Below are 18307 nucleotides of genomic sequence, written 5' to 3' on the forward strand. Positions count from 1 at the left end.
TTGGAGCGTCTGCAGCAAGAAGAGGAAGCGGAGGTTGAACACACTGATGAGAGTAAAGGAAGCCTGCGATATCGGGATCAGAAAATTGTTGAAAAATTGAAAGCTGCGCACGGAGCTTGCTGCCGGGCAACAAAAATATGAAGATTGTTCAAATCGTCACCGGGATGCAGCAACAAATTACCAAGTTAGAGACAAAGTATAGCTAGATCTGCGCAATATTTGGACAGACAGCCTTAGCTAGAAGCTAGATACGCGAAATGCTAAGTCTACAGTCCTTAAACAGGTTGGATCGCATCTTATCGCCTGGATACAGCTTCTGGAATAATGTCTTCCACACCAGCTCTTGCGTCCTGCGGCCACAGGTACTTTCCGAGCTCGTGATCCAACCTCTCTGGGTCTATGTCTCCAGCGTGATCGTGACTGCGGCGTTGGAACCATTAAGGGTGCGGGAGCTACGCGATATGGGCCACTGCATTTGTTGTAACTACAGTGCTCAGGGATGAATAAGCATGTGGTATGCTTAATAGTTAAAACTCACTTGACTAATAGGGCACCTCCTGCGTTTTCCGCTCTCGTATATCCCCTGTTTACATTAGAATACCACAGATAGCAGGCAGTCCACTGCAAGCAGCAGACAGCTGTTTCCGGCGCCCGCTAACCGTTCCATTGTACATTTTGAAGCTGGTAAGAGGCGTTGCATTAAGCCGTACCCAGCGGTTTGGCGCTGTAACAGTGAGGCTATCGGCTAAACTAACCAAGGTCAGAATAGTGGAGTACATAAAATAGCCCTATGATTGCAACCACAACTATTTACTGAACTAAAAAGGTTAATAACCACCATTTTCAAGATATTAATCTAATTTAAATTTTATAAATTCAGGCTATCACATCTGCATGCATCTACCTTTTTTTTTTTTTTTAGTAAACTAAACAAACAATCGTTTTCATTTGATTAGGTACTCTAAATTCTTGTGGATTTGCAGATCGTCGCGGATTCTAGGGATAGAATCCGCAATCAGCAGTAGACTGAAAGCTTAAGCACCGAATCCGTGTCGTTGTAGATTGGAGTAGATTTGGTGCAGACTGCAGATTCTACAGATAGGCGATACAGCTCTACATACATTTAGTTCCTGGCCATAAATGTAATCAACTCGTGGGATCTGGTAATTACCATATGTACAGTAGACAATTGTTCCCCGGTGACAGAGACCAATAGAATATTCTTAAAAATTGAGTTCCTGCCTTCCCTCTCCGGGAAGCGAAAAATGTGGAATGTTGTTGGGCAGTAAGCCATCTCGACCCTGGGAGGATCCATGCCAGAGAATTGGACAGGACCTTCCCTGTAGCATTCCACAGGGGCAACAAGGTGACCCACCGAATGAGTAACAACAAGGAGTAGAATCCCCCATCGTCTATATGAGTACGGTGGGTATCAGTCGTCCACCAGTTCTTTTTATCTTTGTACATTTCCTACGTTGGTCAAAGTCTCTCTCTCTTTGCACCACTCTCTCCTGAAGGCCCTCTATATACCGCGTATACGTGAAGGCAAAAAAAAAATCAAAAAAAAGCCTCCCACTCTCTTTTCATAAACTCCAAACCAACCACTACAATGAAGTTTTCTCTAGCTGCTGTTGTGGCTCTTGCCGCCACCGTCGCTGCCCTGCCTTCGGACGACCACAATGACAAACATCATGGCGGGATGACCCACGATGACAAGCATCACGGCGGGATGAGCCACGGAGACAAAGATCATCAAGTTCGCTTCCCAGTCCCTGACGACATGACCGTTAAAGAGGGGTCCGACAAGTGCGGTGACCAGGCCCAGCTGTCTTGTTGCAATAAGGCTACCTACGCCGGTGACACCGTCGACTCGGATAATGGCATCTTGGCCGGTTTGCTTAGCAACCTTCTTGGCTCCGGATCGGGCAGCGAGGGTGCTGGCATCTTTGAGCAGTGCTCCAAGCTTCCTCTCCAGGTCAACATCATTGCAATTGGTTTACAGGACATTCTCAACCAGCAGTGCAAGGAGAACATTGCCTGCTGCCAGTCAACTGGCTCTGATGCGGTAAGATATAGTCTTCCTCTATATTCTAGTAGGTTTTCTGCTAATCCGAGTAGAACGGTGACCTCCTTGGTCTCGCACTTCCTTGCATTGCTCTCGGCTCCATCCTCTAAGTTATTCACTACGTGGGTAGTATTTTGATGGGTTTCGGCTCCAGAAACTAGGTCTAATCGTTCAAGGGATAGAATCCGAATCCTGTTGGCAATTTTGTATTGTTACATTCAGTATCGCGTGGCACCATCGGAGAAAGAAGGCTGCTCTGTTCGTTAATACATTTCACACGGCGTCCTTTGGCGTAGTCTTTGCGTATATTTTTAATGGATTAGATTCGCCGCTTGTTCTAACTTATTTTTATACAGACTTCTTAGCATATTACGTTATTTTATTCTTAGATGACGGTCATTGGAAGCTAGCAAGAGATCGCCAAAACATTAAGATAGGAGTTGGGGGGCTGTCGTATCTCAAGTACCTTTGAAGAGGCATCTCGTGCACTTCGGGTTTAACAACAGGTGGGTTGGTGAAGAATACTATCCCAGGATAAGAATGTACGCACGTAGGATTTCTAGTATACAATTCATACAGCATTTCCTCATGAAAATTATATGCGCATAAGGATATGAAAATGGACTGCTCTAGAACAGAGTGAAGGCAATATATATAAACACTATATCTCTACTCATCACTAATCATGGGACAGGGTTGATATATAATACCTCAAATGCACGACTAAAATATTCCAAGAGCTTAAATACTACAGCTATCAGAGTTCAAAGCTACTAAATGGTATAATTCAATTAATTGTATACTTGAAAATCGAGATATACTACAGGCGTGGTAAAAGCTGCTAGCTCTAAGCATGTGCTGCAGGAGCACGTCAATCAGTCTAACGGGGGCAGCCTATATATCACCAATAGCAAGGGGTCTTGGTAAAGTAGCATTATTACTGTCGCCACAGCAAAATATAGGTCTCTATCTACAGGTCGATTTACAATCTAACCCATGTAGAAATAGTGCAAGAGAACAAGTTGACGGGAGAACCAGCCTCTGCTAAGCGCAGAAAAGAAAAATGGTGCAAGTATGTGAAACCCCGGTAGTGCCAGCCGGAGGGTCACCCCCTTAATTGGTGCGGATTCAAAACAAATAGAGGACAGCCCTTTTTGCGGATTCTTCATTGCTTTGTCCCTTGATTGGCAATGTCCAAGAATGAAGCTTTGATTTCCCATCGAAACAAAATAGTTCCTCAGGAGCGTTTATTATCTATCAGACCTGGTATCGTTAACAGACAGTGAACACTTAGTTTATTAATTACGTGTCTGCCAAGTACATATTCTTAAATGCTGCAGCATTTGTATCGCAGTGCACTACTGTTTGTGGGATACTCTTAGGGATTTATATCGATCTCCCCTTGTCTTTATGCGACCTTATCTACTACATCTAACAACAGTAGGAGTGGAACTATAATTTGTTAAATTGGTAGCTTTCTCAGAAAGTATCTATCGTGGAAATAATCTTATAAAATAAAATTTCCAGAACTTGGTATTTGTAAACAGACTCTTCCGATCGCATACAACTATTCTCACATAATGTGAAAGCAAAGGAGTAGCGTGAATTATGGTATACATTTTACAACTATAGATTGGTCACTCGTAGTGGCCACAGAAGCCAAGTATTCATTTGAGTGTGAATGACAGAGCTATCTGCGCATGTTTATTCTTGCATGTGTGGGATGTGAATTAGACTCGGCCAGGTAAATATAGAGACCAAATTTATCGTATAGGACCCGGATTGATTGGGTATGAGACTTATCTTTTACATAAAGCATCAGTTTCTACGTCCGAAAAGAACTATAGAGGGATAAGTTCTGTGTTTTCGTAGAAAGACGACATTGTGGTAAATATCGTACTAATATATATATATATTTGTGGTGGGTTTGAAACAAATTTGGAAAACACCAGCAACCATCAGCTAGGATGTTCAGTAAAGGAGCATTAAAATAAAGGTCTACTAGCACCAAAGTACTAAAATTATTATACCTACAACTATATGGCTAAAATTACGCAATCAAATACTGTTGTGAGAATATGGACAAGTCATTATAACATGTAGCATCAACTAAAATGAATAGTAAAAATTACTAGAAGCCGCTCTTTGCAATAGCCAAGGGCCTTCTACCTTTATTATTAGCCATAATAGAACATTTACTGCGTTCTGATTGAATCAATCTTCACTCGTTCTGCTAGTCTATAGTTATACTCTGCAGGTTAGACATCATAAAGAGTCAAGATGAAGCAACGCTATGACATTAACTCGCCAACGTAAAGCCTACATTGAAAATAAACCTCTTATAGTCTATTCCTGCCATCCAAGCTAAGCTAAATTTTCGACATAGCTATTGAAAATGATAGTCACTCTGTAGCCCTATTATGGGGTCAGCCCGGGCCCCAAGGGGGGGGGTAAGGCTCCGTCAAGGGGGAATTCCTTTTCTGGCTGATACATTCGTACCCCTAGGTAGACGGAGTGATCATATGTTTTGAAACTTGACGTGATATTCATGATAGCCGGATAGAGGATCCTCATACGCTGGAGCATGCTGTCCAGGCAAAATCGTCTAACCCATCACAAAGGACTTGTTGTTTTGCCGCTACGTGAAGAATGCGTGCTACTTTTACGCGAGCAGACTCAAGGCCTAAATGGGGTATGTAGAACATTCCTATTTTCGAGTTCTGTCTGTGGCCCCTTGACCTATTTGACCTATGCAAGTCTAGAACGGAATGAACGGTGCCCCTTAAGGAAGATATTTCCATTCCATGCTACTGTTCTCTAATGCTGCAATGTATAGTGAAATACGTCTCTAACTCGTCTCACACTGTTGTAGTTCAGAAATTTCATTCTTATCTGAAATTTTAGGACTTATATACAAGACATATTAAGAAAAATGTTTGGTTAATAAGAGTATAGTGTCGATTACATAGTTCTCCTCTGTCCACATAAGTGAGGATTGGATCGTGACATAGACTCCCGTGGTTTCTTCCATGCACCAAGTAAACACCTCAAGTGGGAAAGGGTTATAGTCTAAGACCCGCCGTCTTTCATAGCCAGAGAGGACGTTAAACTTGCTTAAATAATGAATAATAATAATAATAAACAGCTTAGGCTTGGGCAGTAAAATACTATGCCCATCTCATATTCTTTCCGGTATGCACAGTCAATATTTCGAGAACTATTCGACTACTTAAGCGCCTTGGTACTCGTTTTATATTAGTGAAAGTTTATTGACATACTAATAACTAATTAACTGTTAATATGAAAAAGTTAGCTCTTAGCTATCAAAGCACCATGAATTTCGTGAGCTCTATCCTAGCTATATATTATTGACAACAAAAGAATCCATCTGGGTCCTGGCTCTCTATAGCCAGAATCGGCTGAGAAGAGATACACAGGCTGGTTGGTAAAGTTTATGCCTGCGAGTTTGTATCCGGGGAAGAATGCAGGGGGAAGTGAGCAGCACATTTTTTTTAACTTTCGCTTAATATTTCGGCAATGCTCGAATATGTGTTCTTTATGGATTCATCGTAGGAGTAACTAATTTGTTGTTACTTGACAGACACTTCCTGTTTACACTATGTAGCATGGGCTAATAAGGTACTAGAAAATGGAAATTGCTTCCTAACGGAGAAGATTTATTTACTGTATCGAATGCACATATCAGAGATGCCCCTCATTCCTCGCCCCTGAGAGTGATACCAGGTTCCAGCACCAAATCCGTACTACAATCTTGTGAGAACATGCCGTCAAAAAGCGACTAGCAACTGTCAATATTCTTAGAATATATACCCTAGAATTATAGAATTAAGTTATGGAAGTGTTGGGTTCAGGCCAGGTATCAGTAAACGGAGAGCATGCCTCTCTATGCAGTTTGTCAGTGGAAGACCCAAGGGGGCGTAACAAGATAAACATAAACAACATGGAAATTATGCATTGACAATTTCTCCCTTTGACTACACAACACTGCTCTAAGTCGAAGCTCAATTACCTACGCGGCATATATTACAATTATGTTAGTTCTAATCAATGTGATATTTACTTGCAGATTGGCCTCCAGCTTTGAGCATGTGGACGACCCATTCCGGGTCATGCGCTTCCTGTACAATGACTCGGCGCCTATATAACGATGCTCCGCTGGAGATCGTCGCGGGAATTTACATTATCTAATATGGAAAGGTAGCCCCTCATATGACAGTTATATGTTTTCATTGTTTACACTGGAGCAACAGGGAGATTCCACATAGTAGCCTGTCTATCACTGAATGTACATGCTTCAGTTTGCTAAGTTCACGCCACCTCTTGTATATTCCAATCAGATATTCTATCTTATCTGCTATGAAGTACGGAAAAAGGGCTTCTTTTTACTTAGATTCACTCCTTCCGCAGGATGCGCAGATGGCGGTACTTTCCGGTGCGGCTACTGCATTTCCTACAACAATTATATATACCGGACCAAACGCCAATCAATGGGATGATATGTACTCTGAAGATGAAGTAGGCACAGAATATGACAGCTTGTATGAACTTGTACAAGAAAATATAGAAATACCTGCGGAGGGAACACCAAATCCCAACTATTCGACTAACCCCACGGCCACATGGAAGGCAGCAAAGCCACCACCCACTGACGAGGATGGTTTTTATCATCCTGGCCAAGTGTGCGCACTGCCATGCGCAGTATCATCTTCATCTCCAATTAACAACAATTATCTCGACGGTCAATTGGATATAGATGCTTGGACAAGCCCTTTCTCAACAAGAAGCAATGTCGCCAACCACCCCAGTCAATCAGCATCCAAAGCACTATTCTTATCTCCTACGGAGGCCATTGGATACTCTTATCCCGAGCCTGAACATAACAAAGTTTGGACAACGCTTGCGTCTCCAGCCCAGAGTCATACGTCAACTGCGAGTACTCCACACACCTCACCGTCTAGCAGCACCACAGCTGCAACCACTTTATTGGATACTACCCATCCGCATAGTATTCATGATGCGGCCCCCGGCACAAAAGCAGCTACAACAATTGGCGCTCTACTTGCCGCTGGAGTGATTGCGGGGCTGGTCCTGTGTTGGCTTCAGAAGAAAAAGAGAACTGTGGAAGCAATGAAGGCAAACCACAATAATTCCAATACAGATAATGGGAAGAGCACCAGAGTCTTCCCACTCAGGCAATACACATCCGGCATGTACACAGCTACCGTTACAAAATTATGTACAGTCGCTCGATTGATCAAGTCTGCGTGGACATCATACGCCAAACGTCTCCCAAACAAGAAACACGCATTTAGCATCTATAAAACCAGCATGACCACGCTATGCACAGGCTCTGAATTCACCGGGTCTGCTTGGATATTATGTGGCCAAAACTTACACTTCCTATTCAGGCAGCATGTATTTGGCTTATACAAAACCATTGTCACAACTCTAAGCACAGCCACTGGCCCAATTAGGTCAGCTTGGTGGACATCCTACATCGATGCACACCATAACCACCAGCGCACTCGATGCATTGACTGTTCAGCGGAGAGCGATAATCTGGGTCATCCGGCATACCAGTTGGAAGTGGTCTCAATTGATGGGAAGACTGTGACGCCTGAAACAGCGTCATCTTTAGATACAATCGTCACGGAGACAAGTCAACGTAAGGAAGAACCAGCTATTACCCTATCCCAGACTGAAGAGGGTACCATCACAAATGAAGATATCTCGAAGTAACCCAAGGAAACAAGATATGGCGACCTGCCTCGGCCTGAAGAGTTATCACCACAAGCGAAGGCACTGCAAATTTGGCCTTAATAAGCTTTCCAAGGGGGAATAGTCAGCCCGAAAATATCGACTCAGGCAGCATTTGTTCGAGAAGTTCCTGTTGTCCAAACGCCTCCTATTTCATATTAGGTGTATTGCGTAGAAATGGATTTCAACCCAAATTGTCATACACATATAGAGCTCCGGAAGGGACAATGTGCCATCATACTTCAAGTTTTTGACAACGGAATGGTACGGTACCTCAACTCTCTTCCTTGCTACATAAACATCTAGATACTGACCGATCTGTTCCTCCAAAGCACGTTGCAGATTAGGTAATAGCGACAAAGTAGGTCTGGCAACTCGTTCGCGCTTTTCGGCATCCTCCATCAGGAACCTGGCCCAGTGCCTTGGCTGAAATAACCAAGTGCCTACTGAGGAGTGTCTCCAGTTGGCTCATTCGAAAACACTTTGTTCAGATGATCATAATGGGTGCTTTTATTCCCGACGTGCACGTCCAGCCATACCGGGCAATACAAAGGCTTATGAGCGCGACAATGACCTCTAAGCCTCAGATCGCTGCCATCTATGAACGGCGTGCGTCGACCTGCTTTATCGCGAACTATAAGATAGATTTCCACAAGTGTGGCAGGCACAACTTTATCATTCACCTGGTACATATTAAATCTTTGTTTTAGATACTATTTTTTTCTAGCATCGCTCGTTGCCTGCAAAGGTGTCCCGAAAGAGATGTCAGCGCAGTTTATTTATGCGATCCACTAGAAAATATCCTTGGGTGATAACATAATGCTCGTACAGAACTTCATCCATAAGGTCCAGGCAGTTCAATTTGTCTGGTTTCATCTTCAGAGTTCATAAATGTAACACAGAGTTGCACATAAATATACGCAGCTTTCCAAAATATTCCAGATATTATAAGATGACTCTAGTGAGTGGTGGCAAAGTAAGGGAAGGGACGCTGGCCAAACTGATGGCCTGTCCAAATCCTTGATCTTCCCACCCCTCCTTATTTTGTCAGGGTAATTTATATAATTGTTCAATTTTTAGGTGTAATTCTACGAGAGCTTGAATATTCTCTATATTCCTTTTTATGTGTGTCGTCATTACCCCTCTTCTTTTGGAGTCACGACTTATATAGCAATGTGACAATGTCACTATTATTTCATATGATGTCCCAGTATGGACTAGCTTTATTCTGATAGCTACCTATAATTGGATAAAAATTTTGTTTTAGCCAAATATGGTTTAGTACATCCCTAAGTACTACTGATGGAATATTGCTCGTGTTAATATAACCCTGTGTCAAGGGCTGAACCCATAGAACCTACAAGATAGATTATGTACAAGAAGGAATCGTTGAAGAAGGGAAGAAAGGAAGAAAGGAAGAGGAAAATAAGTGGTAAACAAACAACGTGGGAAGTCACGTGACATGGATCGAGGGCCAATGGGCCAACAGGTCCAGTAGGGATAGTAGGGACAATAGGGACAATAGGGACATTGGCCCACGAGGTCAAATGGGCTCCAGCCCTTTACAGTTGAACTAAAATACCACTATCACATATAAAAACGTGCCATGACACCACCTCCTGATGGGTAATAATAATGCATATACGTGCTAACTCAGTTTGACAGTACATTTCTACATTTGGAGATTGAAATAAGCAATCAATTTTATGTATCTTCACCGAATACTCCTTGGCTATCAAAGCACTTAATCAACTTCTTGTAATTCGTGACCTCTCAGCACATGTGAACTGCTCCTAGAAGCTATGAGGAGGAGATGTTTTCAAGAAATTATTTTATAGGAGTTGTTGATCGTTTCTGACTTTGATATAAGGCAATGCCTTCTCCATTTTTCATCAGGAGGCTTAGTGACCACTGGTGAGCATTCTTGTGGGATTTCTTCAGGAGGTTGATCATATTTTGCTTGAAGAGGGGCTTGTAGCTGTTTATTGGCCAACGAATTGACCCTTTCTTTCGAGACAACGAGAGGAGGATGTGGTATGTGGGTGAGCAGATCCCAGCAAGAGTTTCTGAAGCTTAATACAATTTTCCATTAAAGCCAGGGCATCATGAATCTTTTCTTGAGAATTTCAAGTATAGGCCAAGTTGGCCATTCTGGCCAGAGTGTCGGGATGCTCTGGTCCTAGCACCTGTGTTTGGGTCTCTATTACTTGCACTTGCAGCTCTTCTGCTTCCTTCCATCGTCCCTGATTCTTGTATATTAATGCAAGATTGTGTATGCCACTCAGAGTGTCGGGATGCTCTAGCCCAGTATCTGCTTGCGGATCTCCATCACCTGCACTTGCAACTCTTCTGCTCCCTTCCATCGGCCCTGAACGTCGTAGGTCCATGCCAAGTCAGCCATGCTAGTAAGAGTTGAGGGATCAGGATCACTCTTTTCTTTCTTTTGTAACTTCAAAATGTCCTCAAATAACATAGCTGCTTCATTGTATCTTCCATCTGTCCGCAGACACCTCCCAATATTCTGAACCAATCTTATGTATTTCTCTCGCTCTTTTTGGAAATCCTTTTCGCCACTAGTAAAAGGGCATGCGGCAGATAATCTCTCCAAATATTTTGATTTGTATGGTCATTATTTGGGAAAACTTGGTTAAACTGGTCTGCTGTTTTCTGTATATGCAGGCTAAATTGCTGCTGCTTTTTTAACTAGTTCCGAGTTGAGAGGTGGACCAGTCGATGGATACTTAGAGCATGGTCTTTAACTCGCTTACTTACAAAAGAGAAGGCCTTGAGAAGGCCAATTGCATCAATTCTCTTCTTTTTTAAGGTAGCCTCAGGAAGCAAAGATTGTGGAATATCACGTGGATTTATGCAGGCCATGAATGATAGATAGTCAGCTGCCAGTGGATTTAATTGCTGAATCTGTTGAAAGGAGATTAACCAGGTGGTAGCAACTGGGTTGTAAATATTGTTATATCGACCGTCATCTCCAAATTCTTCACTAAGTAGCTCGATCACATCCGCTTCTTGCTCCTGTAAAAGTGCGGTGTAGTCGGAGGGCTTAATACTATTTTTATTAATGTACGCCGCAGCTTGTGTGATTGCCAGTGGGAGAAAAGCCAACTGCTCGAGAAGATTAATGGTTGCTTTTCTATTATTAATCAGATCTTTGTTTATCAGTGCTTTTTCCAGTATCTTCACGCTAGTCTCTGTATCCGGCTCGCAGACATCAATCACAAAGGGAGACGCCAGCTTCACAGCTAACTTTCGATTGCGAGTAGTGAAGAGAATGTAACCTTGCTTACTTTAAGGCAAAAAATCCATTAGTACTGGTATATTACTAGTCCCTTGAACCCACATGTCTATATCATCTGCATTACCGAAAATCAGAAGCCACTTTCCTGCTTCTTTCTAAGAGAGATAAGCTTTTACCATATCTTTAGCCTCTGCTGGCTTTACACCATGGAGCCCAACAACCTCTGCCACACTTATGTATGCTTGTTCGACGCTCTCGAGGCTAGTGTATGGGATCTAGTAAACCGAGTATTTGTCTCGCATACGGTAGGCCAACTCCAGGGCTATTTGGGTCCTCCCAACTCCACCCAGCCCACAGACAGCGATTTTGGACGGTACATGTGGTTGCATGATTAATTCTTCTATTTCCTTGATTTCCAATACGCGACCTATAAATCGTGGGTTCTTCCTAAACGGAACCATCCAAAGCATTTCCCTAGGGTCACTCGGATTGTTTCTGTCATGGTTGATAGGAACCACCGACAGGAGAGCCTTAGCATAGGCAGTAGCAGCAACCACTGCATGTCCCTGCCACTGCTTCTGTTTGTAAGAATCGCAGTAATCACAGATCCCTCGTACGACAAGAGATGGAAGTTCATCCATGAGCCCAGCTGCTTCCATTTCAAAGCAGAGAATGTCAAATTCTTGAGCAAGGGAATCTCGGGTCTTGGCATCTTTCATAACCTGATCTCCAGAAGCAATCTAGCCATAGTGAATGCAAGGCTCATTAGTTGGCCGCTGCGGCCGGCTTACTAGATAATCCGGATCACATGTCGAGCAGTTGGGTTCTTTTCTCGCATGGTCGTATGTCTGGTGGAATAGCCAGTCATATTTTGGTCGTGAAAACTCTTCTTTCATCTCTTTGTTCTTCTGCAGCGCATCAAGTATTGTTTTGTTAACCACTCTCTTCCCTGTCTTGTAGTCACTCTCCATTTGAGATATAGCTTTCAGCAAGACTGGAGGAGGCTTATTGAGTGATCCAGCGTGCTGGAGCTTTCCATCGCGAAGTGTTTTGCCATAGTCATACTGGATAACACCGCTTAAGGTGGCAGGTGGTTTACTAACTACAATATCACCTACCCGAATATCCACACTGTGGGGAACTCCCCCTCCAATGCCGACCATTAATCCAAAGCGGATATTTGGGAAGGTAGAGACTGTGTGTGACACCACGGTGGAAGCAGATATTGTCCCGTAGACACCAGCCGGAAGACAGGCCACTACCACGTTATGATAGTAGAAATTTACGCACCACCCTATTGACGAGGTTCCAGGTCGCGACGTTGGCCCCGATTGGCACATAGCCTATCTTATAGGTTCTACGGGTTCAGCCCTGACACCTTACCCCTGCTCTTCAAAAAGGAAGGTTTTGGGGCAGTATGTGGCAGTTGAGTAGTTAATCAGTCCCACCTTTGATGATGAGGGGACCGGGATGATCATGCAATTTGTTGACAGATTGCCACTTTGTTTGATATGTTTACATGGAATCTTCTGTTCTTGACTTCTAAAATCTTTGTACAGTACCTTCCATTACTGTTTCCATTTATACTTTGATACGGTTACAAGTTTGATACATAACAGCTTCATCGTTGAAGAAGAGAATAAAAGAAGAGGTAATGTGATGGTTTGGTTGTCTCTGCGCTAGTAGAGATACAACCACTTGACCATATAAAAAGGTACAAGACGACTGATCTCCGATCAGTCGCATCTAGCGCCCTATATAGGAGTGAAGGCCATGCCTGAGCAATACATTGGGTTCAGCCCTTGACAGGAAAATATGTGGTATACAAACAAGGTTTAAGTCACGTAACATGGATCGAGGGCGAATGGGGCCAAAGGGCCGATAGGGACGATAGGGACAACAGGGCCAACAGGGATAATAGGAACATTGGCCTGAGAGGTCAAACGGGCTGCAGCCCTTTACAAGATGGCAAACTAAATCACTTTATAATCGTATCAAGAGTGAGTATTCAAAATCTCTGGGGGGGAAAACTGAGCGCGTCCATCTCCGTACATGCAGAAATTGGGGGATAGTTCTATCAAAGGAATTTTAGCTACACATCAATGGTTGTCCTGTTCATTGTAGTCAGCCAAATCATATCATGTGAGTATTAGCTCTCGCGAGATCATCCCCCTATATTGTGTTACGAGCAGCCAATAGTGACAGGGTATTTTCAGTTTCTTTAATACGACTTTACGAGATGACTGTCTTCCCAGGACTTGGCGAAACATTTTTTTCCATTGGTTGGTTTTAGATCACCACTTTATCAAGTCTATAGCTGGGCTGAAAGTGGGCTTCGGCTGACAGCGCGTGCTACCGAGTGGGATGAGTCACCTGACCCACAAATTTTTATTTTTTTTGATCTCCACTCTCCACGAGCTTCCCATTCTTTACCGTATAACGCTCTTACCACCTCCAATTTCCATTTCCGGCGTTTTCTGTCAGGGGCTGAACCCGTAGACCTATAAGGTAGGTTATGTACAAAAAGGAATCGTCGAAGGGAAGAAAGAAAGTGGAGAATGAGCGGTAAACAAACAAAGTGAAAAGATCACGTGATATAGATCGAGAGCCAATGGGGACAGTAGGGACAATAGGGACAACAGGGACAACGTGGACAACGGGGACAGCAGGGACTATAGGTCCGAGAAAGTAAACGGCCCCAGCCATTTACATTTTCTCTCACTAGTTTTGAGAGTTTTCAGTGCTACGAGATGCCAAACTTAAATGTGAGTAAAAGAAAGCATGTTTTTGTAGTAACTGGGTCTAAACTAGATCCAGAAATTCTACGATCGCTACCTCCGCGACCGCGCGACAGGCACGTTGGCTGTGCCTTTCTAGGACGGGGTGAGTACAAGGGTTTTAATGGTAACTAGTTCTAGGCTGCTGCTGCCAACGTGATCCACTAAGGTGAGGTTTTTTTGTTGTGTTGAAAATTGTGGTATCTGCCGTGTGTATCTTGCTTAGCTATAACTAGTTCTGAACTAGTCCGAGTATAAGTTTTCAAGCACCAACAATCCATGTCACCATCTTGCAAAGTACCATGCCGGATACTACTTTACCCAGGTTACAGGCGGCCGGGCGAGTCTTGCAGTTCGTTCCCAGGCTAACTGTAAGTATAACTAGTTCTAAAGTAGTTCCGTTCTAGTTTCTGACATTTTCAGACTTCTACGAGTCTTTGTATGTCTACTCAAACTTGTCCTCTAGGTGAGTTTGACATGCCTTGAAGCTTCAAGCTGCTCTAACTGGTTCCAGACTAGTTCCGAGGAGCATGAAGATGAGGACGATGAGGATGACAATGACATCTATGGTTATTATGATGGATGAGTTGGGGCCTTCCTTTTTAAAGCATTAACTAGATCTAGGATAATTCTAAACTAGTTCGGGGAGCGAACACGATACTGGAGAGCAAGCTCAGACCCCCAACAACAGTGACAATGACAAGTAGCCCTCCATTCGTGCGGAAGTTCTAACTAGTTCATAACTAATTTAAACTAGTTCTGATGGCAATGGCGATGAGTTGGAGGAAGATGGATCTGTTTGTCAGCCTTAACTAGTTTAGAAAGAGTTTCTGGTAAACTTAGGTTAATGTTACGGCTATTCGCGGTGTCGCCATTCAGCTGGGTAATAGGAAGTCTTGCCAAAAGGCCAGGAACCGTGAGTACCTAATTCTAAATTCATTCTGGATTAGTAGCTAACTGGTTTAACCTACACCTTTACAAATGCATGCGAGTATTGGAGCTTCAAGGTTCCTGATAAGCTGCAGTAACTAGTTCTAAATTAATTCCAGTGTAATAGATCATACAGCATTATTACACACAGCTACAATCTTCATGATCTTCATGAACAATAAAATTGAATTATCTTAATCATTATTCTATAAGCATTAGATATCTGGGTTTGGAATTTAGATATATCCTAAGGTATTTATTTATTATATACACCCGCAAAGGCCTGCATCTGTAAAAGGTATTTATCTTAGTTTTCTGTTCTATTTCTCATTATCATTAAAAGGATCAGGCCCTGACAATGAGTCTGCTGGCTGAGAGGGGGACTTTGTAACTGGTTTTGAACTAGTCCGATGCTCTGTAAAACTTGTATCTCAAATGGTTGATAATCAGGAATAACCCCAGTTCTCTGAGCAATTTCTGTACGAGCATTAAAACGGTTCAGAAAAGCATTTAAAAAAAAAAGCCTGTTGAACACTATGATTAGAGGTGTTCGGCTTATTTGAATAGTAATTTTGCTCTTCTGAGCTGGACGTTGCAAGTCGGGCAAGGCGTGATTAAGAACTAGTTCCAGACTTGTTAGTAAATAGTTCTGAATTAGTTATATTCCCTTACTTTATACTAGATAGGCGACCTCTTGTACTAGCTCTACTTCGTGAGGGTGATCGTCGCGGAGCACCAGAAGTATTAAATCTAATAGGAGGGGGAGTAATCTCAATGCTTGGTACTGCAGCACTGAAATCACTGATTTTATTAGACGGGGAGCTAGAGTGAGTACGTCTTTTGCGTTCTAATATACAACTAGTTAGTAACTGGTTTATAACTAGGTAGGGATTAGTATAATCTTTACTTACGTTCCCGTAGGGCACTTTGTGACCACCTTGCTGCAAAGATTAAATCCCGGTAAGAATAATAAACATTATACTCTACACGACTTTTATATTAATCAACATCTCGCTGGTCAAGTAGTAATGCCCTTGAACTAATTAGAAACCAAAATAAAACTAGTATAGAAATAGTTACCGTTGGATAGCTGGAAGAAGCCTCAGGTTTTTTATCCATTATATATAATTTCTGATGGGTCTGCTTTGCAGCATTTGTATAGAGAACTGCCCAATCCCAAAACTGTTTAGGGATTAAAGAAATACTTTAATTAAGGCCACTAGCAATTACTAGTTCCCTTTTCTGCTTCGCCCAGTCTTGGACACGCTTATTAGGATGTTCTAGAACTAGTTAGTAACTAGTATGGAAGTAGTTTAGATCTACTTATATTGCAGGCGCTTAATCATCCTAAAATAGTCTTGTCGTGTTTAAGTATTAAGTAAACCAGCTATGGTTTTAAACTCTGTTGTATGCCCTTTATCTACACCAAGAACTTTATTGATTCCACGAAAAAAATAGACTCGGCAGATTACCAGAATACTTATTAAGCATTCTGTTTCAGTTATAACCCTTTGTTTTTGATTTGGTAAAGATGCAAGATATTGCCCAAGTCCTAGAACTAGTTAGTAATATACTTAGAACCAGATATAAACTGTTTACCTTTAATCTGGCCTTTATTTATATTACTTATAATTGTTTGAATCCCCTCACCATGTAAAAGCTGGAACTTGACAGGAATGCTTATAACCTGTTTAACAAGGGAGAATACCTTTAAAAAGACTTTGGTATAGTTTTCTCCATCCTGCTTGGTAGTGAGGACACGAAGAAGAGTAAAAACTAAGGAAATTATTAGTAAATAGTTTAGAACTAGTTAGAGACTAGTTATACTTTTCCCGTAATCTTTTAAAAAAGTTGCAAATGTAATCTTAAAAAAACTATTTGCTCGGATATGTTTATAGGACATATTAACCTGGAATAAAGTGCATTTTAAAAGCATAAAAATCTGCTCTGCTAAACTATAAATAATAATTGTAGTATCAGTATTATAGTAGACTTCCTGAATATATTCCTACAAACTAGTTAGCAAATAGTATAGAATTAGTTTTATAACAAATTCTTACCCTTAAGCTTAATGGTGGCTCTTTTTCCAACTCAAACCTCAAGCTATTAATCTCCTGTCCTTCTGGATATGCCAGTAACTTTTGCTTATAAAGATAAGCTTCAAAAGGGTAGGTATTTACTAGGGTAGGATGGATTTCACTGAGGCTTTCTTTGCCGTATTTTTCACAAAGACCCTGGAGTTCAGGCGTGCGGAATAGACGTGCTAGAACTAGTTAGTCACTAGTTTAAAGCTAGTTAAGAAGTAATACTAACATATTGTTATATCTGGATTCAGACAATTTTGTATAATTTTATAAATCTCTCTTATAATCTCTTCAGGCCTTTTTGATGGAGGAGGTGGAGGGTGTGTATGTTCACTAATAGATATAAATAAGATATATAGGTGTATTTCAAGATCCTTTAGTATAAGAATCTTAAATTTTATGTTACACCCTATACTAGTAATCTCAAAAGTTTCCTTTCCGTGATTTTGAACTATTTAAGTATTAGTTACAAAATAGTTATAAACTAGTTATTTTAAAACATACCACACTTTTGCTGTTTTAACCTTTTTGGTCGAATGACCGCACAATGGTTAGGTATTTCAAGGATTGGACCTTTAAAACACTGCTGTAGTAGGTCTAGATCAGCATTACTTTGAAATGCAAGTGATTTCTAGAAATGGTTATCTTGGTTTTCCCTTGTTAAATTGGAGTATATAATTATATCGTGAACAACACCAGCAGGTGTCTAGAACTAGTTAATAACTAGTATAGAACTGGTTTGGAACTACTTATTTCTTAACTTCCTTTTCGAAACTCAGCTCTGCATGTTTCTGTTTGGGCTTTGCAGGCTCTGCCTTTTTCAAACATCCTTATTACCTCATGGTAGATTCTGGAGAAGTCAGAAATTAGCTAGGAACTAGTTTGAAACTATGTCCAAATAGTTCTGACTTACCTATATCCAATCTTCTTCTTTCTGGTCTCACTTTCCTCTGCCTGTTGGTGTTTCTCTTTTATTAGATTCCATATATCATTAGTAGCTATTGTATGGGTAAGCTCCTTTAGTTGGGGAAAGATATTAGAATATATCTTTACCCCAGAGCAAAGGTACTTAGAATGTAGAACCTCCGCATTATGGAAAAATGGGCTTATGGACTTGGTGTCCCTATACCACTGGTTACACGGATATTAAACCTTCAGAGAACTAGTTAGAAACCAGTTAAAAACTAGTTTAAAGCTAGCTTTACTTACTGTGCTCATGAGATCAATAATATTAGGTTTTTTATTTGGGTTGATAGAGACGGCATATGTATGACCATCCTTGTGCGTCTCTAGATATTTAGGTAGGGTTATTACAACCTCTACCTTAGAGGTTTGTAAAAATTCCCCGTGAGAGTTACCACACGTTAACTTGATTGGACCCTCATGCTGAAACTAGTTCCAAACTGGTTAATAACTAGTT

At 41.7% G+C, this 18307-nt stretch overlaps 4 protein-coding genes across 4 annotated transcripts; 3 read left to right on the forward strand and 1 right to left on the reverse strand.

Annotated features, from left to right (window-relative positions):
- Positions 1-1609: 1609 nt before the first annotated feature.
- ATNIH1004_007175 (hydrophobin family protein) lies at positions 1610-2175 on the forward strand (the record flags this gene model as incomplete). The annotated part of the gene is made up of 2 exons (XM_033571802.1): positions 1610-2065; positions 2119-2175. The coding sequence occupies 2 exons, from the start codon at positions 1610-1612 to the stop codon at positions 2173-2175; spliced, it is 513 nt and encodes a 170-aa protein (XP_033425117.1).
- Positions 2176-6502: 4327 nt separating this feature from the next.
- On the forward strand, positions 6503-7825 carry ATNIH1004_007176 (uncharacterized protein; the record flags this gene model as incomplete). Its single annotated transcript, XM_033571803.1, has 1 exon — positions 6503-7825. One exon carries the CDS (start codon positions 6503-6505, stop codon positions 7823-7825), a length of 1323 nt encoding a protein of 440 aa, XP_033425118.1.
- Positions 7826-11371: 3546 nt separating this feature from the next.
- Positions 11372-12436, reverse strand: ATNIH1004_007177 (uncharacterized protein; the record flags this gene model as incomplete). Its single annotated transcript, XM_033571804.1, has 2 exons — positions 11372-11836; positions 11888-12436. The coding sequence occupies 2 exons, from the start codon at positions 12434-12436 to the stop codon at positions 11372-11374; spliced, it is 1014 nt and encodes a 337-aa protein (XP_033425119.1).
- A 1410-nt stretch (positions 12437-13846) lies between these two features.
- On the forward strand, positions 13847-14459 carry ATNIH1004_007178 (uncharacterized protein; the record flags this gene model as incomplete). The annotated part of the gene is made up of 6 exons (XM_033571805.1): positions 13847-13861; positions 13914-13961; positions 14015-14029; positions 14121-14244; positions 14297-14339; positions 14393-14459. The coding sequence occupies 6 exons, from the start codon at positions 13847-13849 to the stop codon at positions 14457-14459; spliced, it is 312 nt and encodes a 103-aa protein (XP_033425120.1).
- Between the last annotated feature and the right edge of the window lie 3848 nt (positions 14460-18307).

This window comes from Aspergillus tanneri (genome assembly GCF_003426965.1).
Source record: "Aspergillus tanneri strain NIH1004 chromosome Unknown AapTan_7_pilon_pilon_pilon, whole genome shotgun sequence".
NCBI classification, from domain to species: Eukaryota; Fungi; Ascomycota; class Eurotiomycetes; order Eurotiales; family Aspergillaceae; genus Aspergillus; species Aspergillus tanneri.